This window comes from Mesoplodon bidens (genome assembly GCF_964165515.1).
Source record: "Mesoplodon bidens genome assembly, chromosome: 11".
NCBI lineage: Eukaryota > Metazoa > Chordata > Mammalia > Artiodactyla > Ziphiidae > Mesoplodon > Mesoplodon bidens.
In genome coordinates, this window is record NC_138167.1 from 78,647,507 (window position 1) to 78,662,423 (window position 14,917).

The following is a 14,917-nucleotide window of genomic DNA, read 5'->3' on the forward strand; positions in this document are numbered from 1 at the left end:
AGGGAACTAGATACCACATGCATGCCTCAAGTAAGAGTTCGCATGCCACAACTAAGGAAACTGCCAGCTGCAACTAGGAGCCTGCCTGCCGCAACTAAGACACGGAGCAACCAAAAAAAAAAAATTTCTCGTGGGTATGTATGAGTGTGTCTGTGTGTGTTTAAAGTATTACATTCATGAAAGATCTGCAGTGAAGTCCTAAGGCAAGAGAACTACCAGGATCTTTACATAAAAAAATCTAATTTAATCCTCACAAGAACCCTGTAAAAAATAGATATTATTCCTAATTCACAGATTGGAGGCTTAGAGAAGTTACATATTCTGTCAACTGAGGTTGGCTAGTTGGATTCGTGCGTCCTCTACCGTGAAGGCAGGACAGTTGAACACAATCTTTCCCAGACTCCCTTGCTGCTAAATGTGGATACAATTTAAGCTCTGCCAAACAGATGCTCTTGTAAGATATTTGAAAAGTGGAAGTGAAGAAAGAGCTGTGCTTCTGTTGTTTCTGTTGTTTCTGCTGGCAAGCAGGATCATGGTTTTGCTGTGGCAGCATCTTGTTTTCCAGTTGTTAGTTTCCAGGGCACTGAGAGACTAGACACAGGGTATTCATCTTCTGTATGTACAGATTTAGCAGGTACACCATGGCTCTGGAGCCAGTAATTGCAGTGAAGGCAACTTCCTGATCCCTAAAGGTCAACTAAGGTGCCGTCTTCCTGGAGTCAATAACTCTTATGTTAGCTTCCTGATCCCCCATCTTCTTGAATAACAACTGCCCCGGCAAATGAGTTCTGCAGTGTGGCTTGGAGCACTGTCTTGGAGACTCAGCATAGAACCTGTTCCTCTGCCCTTCCAAGTTCTCCTGTACTGATTCTTCTCTGCTTGAAATTTGGTTTCTGCTTTACTTTGTTGAACTTTGACTAATCAATATATTAAAGAACTTGCTTAGTCAGCCAAGAGGTATAGTGCCTAGATTCAATTCATGCCTGTCAAATCCCAGAGCTCATACTCCCTCTGATGGAAAGTTATGGCGTGAAATTCATTTTGTATCTGGTAAGCGTAGATACCCAAGGGGTGTGGTGGGTGGGGGGGATGAAGTTGGCCAAGCTTTTAGGCCTGCCTGGCCCAGAGGCACTGGTTCTTTGGCTTGAACTCTACCCTATTCTGTGCGCTTCCTCCCCATTTACTAAGCCAGAATGATTTTCATTTGTTTTCTCGAGAGAACATCTAAAAAGCACAAAGGAGCCAATTATTGGCTTTTCAGTCACCAAAGCCTAAGCCCCAAGATCCCAGACACTAACAAAATTTCCCCAAATTGTGAGAGGCAGACAACCAAAGAGTTAAGTTTGTTAAGTACATGAGAAGGTCCTGAACTCTGTCTCTCCCACCCCCTAATCCTCAGACTGAGTCCTGGGATTGGGTTTGCAGAAAGTTTATGGGAACTCCACATCATTGGGAAATCCTAGAACAGAGGGATTCTTGTGCTCTTTCCTGGGGAGAGTCAGAGGAGGCCCTTGGGGTTCCTTGCATCCCACAAGGCACAGGAACGGATGACATGGCCATGTGGTTTCCCTGGGCAGTCAGGCATTCCAGGTGACAATGCAGGAGCATCAGGAGCCCTCCCATCTGAGCAGCTGGGAAGCAGGTGGGGCCAGATGGGAAGCAGGAGTGTGCTCAGGATGCCAGGATAGCACCTCAAAGACCTTCCCCACTGGTGAGCGAAGACCAGAGAGAACAGCCCTCAACAGATGCTGGACTATGTTAACAGCACCAAGAACCAGAGCCCCACCTCCAGGGCCCAAAAAACTCAGTAGATTCATCCTGAATTGATGAAATAAAGTTTCCACCAGGGCTTGAAATTGGATTAAATCCATTTGTACAAAAAAGGTTATTTTTCTTGCATATATACCCTGAGTGCTGTGCTCTCTCACTGCATAGTTTCCAGTTAATTCTGATACTGACCATCGAGAGTTATTGGTCTAGAACAGGGGTCAGCAAATTACAGCTAGGCCCTGGGCCAAATTCGGCCCACTGCCTGTTTTTTATTGTCCTGCCTAGTTTTGTAGGCTAAGTAAAGCCACTCTTACGTGGCTGAGTTTGCAGAGTTGCGTAATCGCAACAAGGCCGCTATGGTGCAAAGCCTACAGTATTTACTATCCGTCTCTTTACAGAAAAAAATTGCCAAACCCTGATGTAGAACATGGGACCTGCCTGGCTCTATCTCATCTGCTCTTGCACTCTTGTCCTTCTGCTGTCATCATGGGAGCAAAGTCTCAAATCAAAATCAAAGAAAAAGCTCTGCCTTTCTCTGCTCTTAAAAAAATATACTTACATTCAGATCCAGCTTTTCCTCCCTGAGCTCCCCAGAGGACCAGTTCTCCTTAGACCAGTTTTCTATCCCCTGGTCTCCTGACCCTGCACTTGCCTAGTAGCGTCCTAGCTTTGGCTTCTATTTTCTATCTTTTATGGGCTTCTCATCCTCTGCCTGTCTTTGGGTTGCCGTTTCTTAGCATTGTCAGTGGCACTCTGGTCTCCCTCTACTCACCTGGCCACGCCCCGGAATTCTCAGGAGGACCAGGTTTCACTCCAGCGTTCGCCTGTAAGGAGGTGAGCTGGCCCAGGTTACTAACTTTAAGGTTTTATCCCATTGGCTTGGATAATACCGATACCTTGACATCTAAATGGAGCGCTTGATTCTCTTCCTTTGGCCACCAAGTCAGTCAATATTAGCCTTGAACAAATAGCTCAGAGAGCAGAATGATCACTTGGTGGTTAATAATAGAGTCTCTGGGGTTAGATTTAGAAGTAGGAGATTTGAAGCTACACCCCTTCTTAGCTAGGAAGCGATGAGCATGGATTTTCATTATGGCATTCCAAATTTACTATGCTTTTATTTATTTACACATTTACTATGTACCAGACACTGTGTTAGATGCTATGAGTATTAACAGAGCTGAAGAAGACACAATCTATGTCTTCAAAGAATTTATACGTTAACTTTTACCCATATGGACTTGGCTCTCCACAAAAAGGATAAGAGTATTTTAAAGGCCATAAACGAGATCTTTGAAATTTTCTTTATAGATCTGTTTTAATTTTTAAATTTGCGGCATAAATACTACTTTGTTTTTTAAAAATCTAATGAAATCACACCAAGTTTTAAAGAGCTGACTAATATAATTTTAGACAATCTGATCACTTGAACTTTCAAAGGTTTGAAATGTCCTAGAGCCATTCTTATGTGGCTGGGTCCTCTGTTTATTTTTATGGCAATCATTGGCATCTGAGAACACCAAACTGGCTCGCCATTCAACAGATTCTGCTCCGGGGACAGTTCTTTATCAGCTTTCAAAGTCCTGGAAGCTAACAGAGTGCCTAATACATGGTAGGCATCCCATGAATATTTGTTGAAAGAACAAATGCAAAAATAAATAGATGAACCTACTAGTCCATTATGTTCTTTCCTCTGAAATTTTATAAACTTATCATCTGTGTCCTTATCGGGAGAATGATCACATAGGGCTTTATATTGAGTCATTTTCATGTTTCATGTGTTATACCTTATCCATCCTAAATGGATTACAATTTCATTGATTTCCCCTACAGAATTGCTCACAGATCTATTTTCCTGCTAAGTGAAATATTTGTTGAATATAGGCTATCATTACTTCCTTTTTGTTTTCTTTTGTTTGTTTTTCTTCCTCTGTCTCTTTCTCAATTAACTAGAGTACATGAAAGTGTATATTAAAATATTTATTGAATAAAATCTTATTCTCCTTGACCTTAATTTTAAAAGAGATGAGTTCAGCAATTTCTCTTTCTTTTAAAAAACAACACAAACAAACAAAACCCACAATCATAAATTCCTTCTAACTATGTGTGAGGTTGTGAATAGGAAAAAGTTTACTTATATCCAAGCTAAATACTCTAATAAGCTTTCCCTAGAAATCTATGACATCCCAATGAAGGAGAAGATGTAGGAAGAAGTAAGAGCAGAGGAGGAGAAAATGGGAAGTTATTTGGGAAAAGGGAAGAATCCAGTTTGAGGGATTTCAACAACCAGTAGAGAAAAACTTTAATAAGGAGAAAATTGCCAACCAAAAGAGGCTTACCTTTGCACCCCTCACAGGTCAGTGCATTATAGTGGTAACCGGATGCTCTGTCTCCACAAACAACACATAGCTCATCCCCTTTTATTCTCCCTGCTGATGCACCCAGTCGGGCCTTCTTTGTCACAGGAATCTCCACTACCTCAGTCTCCCCCTGGTAGAGAGTCTCAGCAGGCATTCGCCTGAGTTCATATATTCCAGGAGAGTACCACTCTTCAGGCTGCTGGGGATAGAAACCCAGGTTGGAATAATAGGAAGATGAGGAAATCTGTGGTTGAACTTGGGGAAACTGAATGTTGTTGTATTGTGAGTATGGTTCCACTTCTAGATTCTGTCCCAGAGGACCTGCTGCTTGTTCTGTTAGTACACCTGAACAAAAGTGATAACAAAACTGGAATTAATGTCATCATTCTATAAATAAGAGAGGCAGTTTAGCATATGGTTAGGAGTACAGGCTCTAGGGAAAGATTGAAATATTTGAATATTTACATTAAAATTTTAATATAAAATTAACTTTTTTACAGTAAAAGAACTATTAACAGATTAAATGACAAAATTAAATGCTCAGAAAGATATCTGCAACATAGAGGACAGACAAAACATTCGTGTCATTCATATGTAAAGAGCTTTCGCAAACCAATAAAAAACATTCAACATGGAGAAAAGGAAAACAAACAAGAATGTTTAAAAGGAAAAGAAAAAAAGGAAAGTTAAAAAAACTATTCAACATGGAAAACATTCAACAATCCACAGAAAACAAAGATAAAGGACAGGCATATATACAAATGCTATCTTTTGTCATTTCTGTCTTACAAAATCCTATAAAGTGGGTAACTGTATTATCCCCACTTAAAATTGAGTAGTCAGAGGCACAGAGTAATTAGGCAACTTTATTCCTACACACCTAAGTAGCTGAGATTTGGACTTTGAGTCTGACTTCAAAGCCCATGTGCTGAATTGCTCCTCTCTGCGATAATTTCAAATGTGTGATGCTTTAAAGCTTTCCTCTTCCTCCCTCTGTACTTGAGTTTGTTAGTTCCTCCAATGCCTACGCTTTCAGGTAACCTATAGCTAGGCCTGCAAGACTCTGCGTGATCTTACCCTTTCTTTCTTTTCCAGCCATTTCCCATGTTCCGACTTCCATATTCCTTAAATATGCCTTGCTGCTTCCAGACTCAGGACCTTTCCCACATGCTGCTTCCTGAGCCTGGAACTTTCCTCAACAGCCATCCCCTCCAAGAACATTATCTCACTATTCTCCACTTATCTCTAAATTTCCCTTTAAGTCTAGCTTCTCTTGGGAAGTCTTTCCTAAACGTAGGTCCCTGGGTGTCTGTACCCAGTTGTATAGTACTTACCTACCCTTCATGGGCCTCCCTTTACTAATCTGTAAAGAGAAGACTCCATGCTGCATGATGTTATAGTGCTTCTTTATGTCTAAAACCTTTATAAGTGTATGACCAACAGTTTATGGGCATTAGAATTCAGGGCCTTTCTACAACACAAAGTGGAAAATATGTATGTTAAATGTTTGCTTAAAATAAAATGCTTTCTGCATTGATACGGGAAATCACTGATGGAACACAAAGGATACAATATCTGCAAAATCAATTTTGTTTCTTTCATGCCCAACTTATCCATATAAAACCAGCACTGAGTCAGTATATTTGACAGTCAAAAATTTTGGCAATGGGGCTTTGTCTTATGACTGCAAAATGGAAAAATATAAAAATATGGAATTATTACAGAAAAAACAGAAGCTAAAATATGAGCAAAATCTTGATCTATTTAATAACTAAATATGGTTAAAATTTCTGGAGTGAATACAACTGAAAAGAGCTAAAAGCGTTAAAATCATTAGTTTCATCTAGATTTTATCCTCCAACCCATCTTACCCTCACTCAATTTCCCATCCCCACCCCCAGCCCCAGTTTCTCTCCATCTACAGGTCTAGTAAAGTTAAGCAACTTGCCTGAAGTCACATAATCAATTAAAGACAGAATCTGGATTCTGTAGAATCTAAGGAAATGTGTAGTTGTTTTCTCCTCACAAGACAATTCCAAGATCTCTGAGCATTATTTCAACAAATCTTTTAATAATCAAGAGACACAATGGAGTCTCAACTCAAGTCAAATCATGTTATCAATATCTGGAATCATCTCAATTAAAATGGAACGCTTTCACAAAGACATCAATTCTACTATATGAAAACAACACAAAACAGGGTAAGAATATGAGATCAGTACACAATATTATTAAATAATGCCTCTATTCCCAAAGCACATCCACTTCTAGTATTTCACAGTGTTCCCACCAAATTTCCACAGAGTAGAGGCAATAAATATACAGGCAACTTACAATAAAAAGCCCCAGCATGGACAACATCCTCCAAAATGGTGGGACAAGAATAACTTCCATGAACTGACTGTGAGACCTTGAACAACTGCCTAACATTTTTCTGTTTCTTCTGTAAAATGGGGATACTAACACCCAGCCTTGCTATCTCATAAGGTAATTCTGAGTATAAGATACAGTTTCTGAGAAAAAGTTTTGATAAGTGGAGTGCCATAAAAAGACATGTTTGTTTCCTAAAGAACCTAGCAAAATCTTGATTGTAATGATAGTTAGTTAATTAGTAAATATTAATACACATCAGTCTTGATGCTATAAGTTATAGGATACTACTTTCACTTATAAATATATTGAACACTTACAATTTTCCTGACACTGTCCTAGGTTCCGAGGACACAACAGTGAACAAGACAGATAGAAAACAGATAGAAGAGGCCCCAGACTTTCTCTTGTTTGTGTGTTTGGGGTGGGGAGGGGTGGGAGTATGTCAAGGGCTGGGATAAAACCAAGTAAACGAATACAGAATTTTCTGACAGAGCATAAGATGTGGAGAGGGCAAAGGTAGGTCAACTTTAGAGTGCACTTTCGGAAAAGGTAAATTCATTTCTATTTTAATACAGTTTATGAGTGATTTTTTTAAGAATCAGTTTATCAAGAAATAGGAGAATTTGGATTTCTTTATAACAGAAATTCTCCATGGGAGTTCAGGGAAGAGTTCTTAAATGCGAACACTTGAATGGACTCCAGGAGAGGCTGAGACCCCCTGTAAAGGGAAGCAACATTTTTCAGGGTAGAGGGTCATTTGGCAGCATTTAATAGTTTCTCTAAAGGAGTACCATCAAAGGGAAATTTCTGAGATGCAAGCATTCTATACCTTTCAACATGGTAGCCGCTAACCAAATGGAATATTGAACATTTGAAACACGGCTAGTAATAATGAAGAAATGAATTTTTCATTTTATATAACTTTAAATAATTAAAATTTAAAATTAAATAGCTACATGTGGCTAATGACTGCCATATCTGACAGCGCAGCTCTAAGGAGTTTGTGACCAGAACCACTGTGTACCCAAATGGGAGAATCAGTTTCATGTACAAAGGATGGCACTTCTTCATAAACCCACAGTTAGTTTCTGATGAGCCCGATAAAGGGTTCAGATTATATCCAGTTTTTCAGCCCTGGCACAACACTGATTCTAGTAAATGTTTCATGAATGTTTGTTGAAATGTTTCATGAATGGAAAAATTGCCTTCTCGGCCTTCCTTTATTTCCCAATCCATGGTTTCTTAACAGATGATATGACTTGGTTTATGAAGTTGTGTGCCATTCCTGGTGCCAGGCCTTTGTAATGTTGGTGCCTCTCCCCACCTGGTTTGTCAACCCATCACCTCCTCTGTGAGGCCTGTCCCAGTTTTCCTAGGTAGAATTAATCCCTCCTACCCTCTGTACACACTTCTACTGCAGCACTCAGAAACATGTACCATCATTTTTGTTGGTTTCCAGGCTTCTCTTTCATACTATATCATTTGAGGTGGTAGGACATACTCGTCACGAGCACTTCTGTGTAGACAAACCTGGATTCAGTTCGCCTGCAACTTGCTAGATGTATGAACTTGGGAAAGACATTGAACTTCTTTAAGCTTCTGTTCCTTCCTCTATAAAGCCGGGATAATATAATACACTACTATGTATAAAATAGATAACTAATGAGAACCTACTGTACAGCACAGGGAACTCTACTCAATGCTCTGTGGTGACCTAAATGGAAAGGAAATCCAAAAAAGAGGGGCTATATGCACACTTATAGCTGATTCACTGCTGTACAGCAGAAACTAACACAACATTGTAAATCAGCTATACTTCAATAAAAATTTTTTAAAGAAAAGCTGGGATAATATAGTAATTGAAACAAAATATAGTATCTAGATGAAAGGTTGCAATAAAGATAAACTAAGACAAAGAATGTAAACTGCATAGTGCCTAAGCATAAACATTCAATACATTTTTGTTGTTGTGGTTAGTCTGTGAACTCCTGGGGAATACATTAGATTACTATATATTACATTCCCTTTTCTCCTTCATTCCTGGCACCTTACAAAAAGCCTGACACAGTGTAAATCTTTAATAAATGTTTATTAAATTGAAACGATGGAAAATTTACTGCCGCAGCCTTCCAACTAATTTCCATCTCTAAATACAGTGTCAGGGGCTTCCCTGGTGGCGCAGTGGTTAAGAATCCACCTGCCAATGCAAGGGACACGGGTTCGAACCCCGGTCCGGGAGGATCCCACATGCTGCAGAGCAAATAAGCCCGTGAACCACAACTACAGAGCCGGCGCTCTAGAGCCCGCGAGCCACAACTACTGAGCCTGCGTGCCACAACTTCTGAAGCCCGCTCACCTAGAGCCCGTGCTCTGCAACAAGAGAAACCACTGCAATGAGAAAATGAGAAGCCCACGCACCGTAAGGAAGAGTAGCCCCCGCCCGCCACAACTAGAGAAAGCCCGCATGCAGCAACAAAGACCCAATGCAGCCAAAATAAATAAATTTATTTAAAAAAAATACAGTGTCAGTCATTTTTAAACAACACATTTAAACAAAATAACATGCTGCCAAGTCTACAACCAGAAATATGTTCAAAATTGTAATTATTATAAAAATGATTTGAGCTTCTCTTTTAGCTGGAAATTCAAAAGGTAAGATTCTATTCTGAAAAAAATATTAAAACAGACAACATTATATTATACTGTTTATGTTTTAATTATAATCTATATTTTACTTCAGAGAAAACAAAGCGGGCTTAAAGGTAAACTCTTTACTTATCTGATTTTCCATTGACTATTGGGAGAAATCTACTGTGAAATTAGTTCAGTAAATTAATGTTTTTTGATCTCTTTTTATTTTTCTCATCATAATGCATAGTATGAAATAAATCTTATATCATTACCCCATATACACTTATACATATGTATAAATAATTGAAACAAAATTTCCGTGAAATAACACTTATCCTTACCTCTTGACGGGCACTCTGACATTTCTATTGTATTCCTTTTCTATTCTATTCTAAATTTTTAATGCTGGTCACAAGTCACAAAATAGATATCATGACCCACTGGGATCTGAGACTTGCCATTTTAAAAACACTGCATGAAATCATGTACTTTAAAAGGTTTTTTCAAGTGTCCAAGGCATTAATGCTAGAACTGCCTACTGTTTAACTTGGAAGAATGGTGCTAATTTTACACACTATCCAGTGAAGAATTATAGGGAAAACACACTTAGATTTAGTCTCAGTGAGATACACACCTGCCTGGAACCCTACAGAAATCACACCACCCCAGCTTCTCACCCCAGTCTTCTGGTTCTGACTGAGTCATCTTTGACAGAGATCTGTTACTGGAATCTCAAGTTACTGGAATCTCAAGCAAAAGTGCCCCATGTTTCCTCAGTCCAGTTACAGAAGCCCCACCGCCAGCATCTGCGAACCTCCGCCTACCTTTAGCAGGCTTCATGCTCATAATTTCCATGGCAAATCCCAACGACGTGCAGCTGTGACAAGGACTAATTTGACCTGGATTTTCTAACTCCAGAAACTGCATTACCATTCTTAGCTTACTCACAGCAACTGAAAATGAGACTAGGTAAGGAGTGACAGAGGCCAGAGGTTGTGGGGTTTACTGATTAACTTCATTACCGAGCAGAATATTTGTAAATGTTTATGAGAAAAGTCCTCGATGCCAAATTGCCTAGTAAGCTGGAAACCAGTCTCTTAGATAAACATTTTTGGGGAGCACGTTCCAATTTAGGAATTTTTAGAGGACAGATTTTTGTTCAGTGGCTCTAAAAGTGGATTTGGGGGTCAAATGCCATGTTCTACGTCTTGACATTCGTTCCTCTCAAAAGGATACAGATTGGTATAATTTTGTAATGTCAGGAAGCATTAAAGCATAATACTTAACAGCGTGAGGTAAACTAATTTGGGTTTATATCCAGTGTTATGGGTGGAAATGTGTCCCCTCCTAATCCCATAGGACGGATGTCGTTATACAAGTGGGAAATTTGTATTTCAGAGACAGAAACTCATAGAGAAAAGACAATGTGAAGATACACAAGGAAAAAGTCATCTACAAGCCAGGAAGAGAGGCCAGGAACAGATCATTCCCTCTCAGCCTTCAGAAAGAACCCGCCCAGCTAACACCTTGATTTTGGACTTCTAGCCTCCAGAATGGTAAAACAATACATTTCTGTCATTTAAGCCACCCAGTCTGTGGTATTTTATTACAGCAGCCTTAGCAAACTAATACATGTAGGCTCCCTTGGCACTCACTAGCTCTGTGGACCATGGACAAATTCCTGAACCATTTTCTTTTCTTTTTTTAACATCTTTATTGGAGTGTAATTGCTTTACACTGTTGTGTTAGTTGCTGCTATATAACAAAGTGAATCAGCTATACATATACATATATCCGCATAACCCCTTCCTCTTGTGTCTCCCTCCCACCCTTCTTATCCCACCCCTCTAGGTGGTCACAGAGCACAAGCTGATCTCCCTGTGCTATGCGGCTGCTTCCCAAAAGCTGTCTATTTTACATCTGGTAGTGTATATATGTCCACGCCACTCTCACTTCATCTCAGCTTACCCTTCCCCCTCCCCATGTCCTCAAGTCCATTCTCTATGCGCTTTATTGCTGTCCTGCCCCTAGCTGAACCATTTTCTGCCTCAATTTCCTCATCTGTAAAATGGGACTGATAATCATGCAACCTCAGAGTTATTATGAGGATTAAATAAAATAATATTTATTAAATGCTTAGCAGAGTGTGTGGCTACTCATCATCATTATACTGATATTATAATTATTTAGCCTTGGACTCTTGTTGTAGGGTGGCTTGCTTCCTGAGCAGGAATAATTTCTGCAGCATAACTTGTGGATACCAAGCTTGTGACTGTTGGGTATTTTTTGGAAGGGAGGGCTTCAGAATAGGACTCAGGAGGTCCAGGGTTGAGCTTAGGGATAATGCAACCAGACACACTGTGTCACCTTAGGACCGTCTCTCAGCTTCTGCGGACTTCATTTGTCTACATCAACAGATGGTAAAACGGAGATCATAATTCCTGCTCCACTCCCCTCATGGACCCGTTGTGAAGATAAAATAACATAATAAGTGTGAAAGCAGTTTTAAAAGGCAAATGTGATCTATATAAACGTGATCATCACTGCTAAGCCATTTCTACAGCCTTTACGGGTTTACAAGGTGGTTCTACATGCATGATCTCATCGGATCCTTACTTGCACCCTTTGAGGAAGGTATAATTTATGATGCCCACTATCTTTTACCCTATTTTACAGACATGGAAGGTCAACTCAGTGAAGTTAAATGATTTGTCTAAAGTCACCCAGCTATTAAGGGATGAAGCAAAGGCTTTAACCAAGGTCTTCTCACTCAAAACCTTGTGGTGGAAAAACTGAAGTACACTTGCCCTAATGGTCAAGAAAAAGGAAAGAGTGCTGGTTCCTAGGTGTATTTCAGCTTTGATTGCTCAACCAAGAATCAGCCTTTGCAAAGCTGTTCTCAGTCCTCAGTTTACTTCTGACCTCATTCTCCGCTCCTCACAACCCAAGAGCTAGACTTGCCTTGAGGGACTCTAAGCTGGAAGAGCTACCCAAAGGCTAAGAACCAGGACAAACTACCTCTGAATTTTATATGTCAAGAATTCTCTACTGAGGTTTTCACTGGTCAAACAGATGAGCCTGTCTGTTGCCCTCAGAAACTTCAATACTAAAAACGAAATGAGCAGGATCATTTAGCTGATCCAGGAAACCCTTGTTGCTGAGTGAAATTCACACAGGATGTTCTCATAACAAGACTGATTGAATCCCTTTGCTTCTTTTGCAGTGAGGACCAACTGCTTCGTGCTATTTTTTTTTTCCCAAGGTACATTTTTCCCCTACAGGTCTGTGCTATTTGAAACAGTAGCCACTAACCATATATGGCTACTTAAATTTAAGTTAATTTAAATTATGTAAAATTAGAATCAGTTCCTCAGTTACACTAGTCCCATTTTAAGCATCAGTAGCCATGTGTGATTAGTGGTTACTGCATTAGACAAAGGAAATCTAGAACATTTTTATCACCACAGAAAGTTCTATTGGACAGCACTGTTGTAGACGGTACTTGGGGCAATGTGAATAAAATGCCAGTCACAGCAAGGAGGGGCATTAGATATGTTAGTATAAAAAATAGGGAAGTCCCAGCGCAAATGCTGGCAATGCTGTTCTGAGAACTATCCCTGAGAATAGACTTGGCTAACAGACTTTGAGTGAAATAATCTCACTGGAAAGACCTTCTCCACTGAGAAGGTGAACAGGAGTGTTCTCTTAACCTGAATCCATAATCATCCAATTCCGATTCCTTGTCCTGACTATATTTTGGTTGTCTATTTACTATCTATGGAAATTCAGCAGATTCTTTAACATTTTTAAATCTCCATTTTCTCAGCAGTAAAAGGGGAATAGTAATGGTATCTACCTTATAGGACTGTTATGAGAATTAATATTAATGGCAAATAGTTACAGAGTACTTACAATGTGCCAGGCATTCTTCTGAGAATTCTATTAAATAAGACAAGTAACTTGCACAAAGTTAAAGAATTTGCCTAAGATCACATACCAGTAAATGGCAGAGATGGGATTGAATGAGAGTCCACTAACAAATGTAAAATGTGCTTAGCATGATGCCTGACATATAGAAAGCACTCAAGAAATGGTAGCTGTTATGATCACAAATATTTTTTATCACTGTAAATGTATAAATTTGCAGTCTGTTTTCATAGTCAACCTTTCTCAGTTTTGGTTATTCTGAGAGCCCCTGAGACCTGTTTCTTAACCTGCAAGGTTGAGAACCAGGCTCTGGATGGCAATGGATTTGCCCACTAGCTGGCCAACATGCATCTCATTGCATGCATTTTCCAAACTATGCATGCCCTATCTAAAAGAAGCAGTAATTTATGTTGTCATAAGGAAAGGCTCTTCTGATATTTCTTTTCCTTCTCCCATTTCTTAACCTCACTAACAAGAGCACCAGATCTGAGAATCCTGGGAGATCAAAAACCAAAGCCACAGGTAATTGGTAAAAAATCTTAGAGACTGCTTCAATCTGTGGAAGAGATATGGATAAGAAATGGTAGTGACAAAATATATTATTATTATTATTTTTTTTTTTTTTGCGGGCCTCTCACTGCTGTGGCCTCTCCCGTTACGGAGCACAGACTCTGGACACACAGGCTCAGCAGCCATGGCTCATGGGCCCAGATGCTCCGCGGCATGTGGGATCTTCCCGGACCAGGGCACAAACCCGTGTCCCCTGCATCGGCAGGCGGACTCTCAACCGCTGCGCCACCAGGGAAGCCCATGACAAAATATTTAAATTATGCTAAAGCAACCTTCCATTTTGTCTGAGACAGTGGTATCTTTCCATCTTCTGGAAACTTTTGGCTTTGATTGACCCATCAAGTCAGAACTACATTCACTTGTGCTAAACTCAGTGAGATGGGAAAAGACTTGAAATCAAATGTCAGAAATATTACACAACACTGCAGCTCAAGACCTTTAATTGTATTTTAAAACATCCAGCTGATTCTGTACCATCTGAAAGATTCTTTTAATTTAAGCAAAAGACATAGGGAAGAACCAGATTCCAATAAAAATAAAGCTACCCAGAGAAAATGAGCATCAACAGCTGAGAAAAGCATAACGTTATGAGAAGTAGCTAAAGGAAATGAAGTGGGAGTGAATAGGATTATATAGAATCTGCCCTCCTGCCCCTTGCTAGGCCTCATTCAGAATGGGGCTTTGGAAAGACTACTAGAAACAATAATAAAAATTATACAAAAATGTGGATTCCATAGCTGTTGTTAGCAATGCTGTAATGCCAAGATGAGATAGAACATGTGTTTTTTTCTTAGAGCACCCAGAAATTTAGTTCCATATTGTTGGGTTTTGTTGGCTCCTTGAAAATTCTTAGCACTCAACAATGATAAGATTAACAGAACTTCCTCCCTTTAATAAGTAGAGTGGTGTTTATCATTCTAACAATTTAAATAATAACAACTACATTTCAAACCCTGGAGTAGCGATACTGCTTTATGATGCCTTGAGATTTACAGAACACTTTCCACACAGCCATTCAATCCTCCAACAAACTGTGAAGTGAATGTCATTATTATTCCCATTTTACAGGGGAGAAAACTGAAGTTCAGAGAGTCTCAGCTGCCTCTGAGACTTTATTTCTTTCAATTTCCTTGCTTATTTCCACTCACATTCATTGAACGTTTCCCAGTATCACCAAGCTAAAGGAACTGGACCCATTGTACTGGAAACATTTGGTACGGGAACCTAAGATTGTACCTTTTCTTGCTTATTCTGTGCTATTATTAGAATGCTTTTCTATTTACTGA

At 39.6% G+C, this 14,917-nt stretch overlaps 1 protein-coding gene across 6 annotated transcripts in view; it reads right to left on the reverse strand.

Annotated features, from left to right (window-relative positions):
• The window catches only part of NR1H4 (nuclear receptor subfamily 1 group H member 4), a 74,331-nt gene that overhangs the window by 38,204 nt on the left and 21,210 nt on the right, over window positions 1-14,917 (reverse strand). For 3 of the 6 annotated variants that reach the window (XM_081250039.1, XM_081250037.1, XM_081250038.1), the window contains one exon: window positions 4,110-4,475. In XM_081250039.1, coding sequence (XP_081106165.1) covers window positions 4,110-4,475 — 366 coding nt within the window. The other 3 variants (XM_081250036.1, XM_081250035.1, XM_081250040.1) reach the window with 3 other exon arrangements.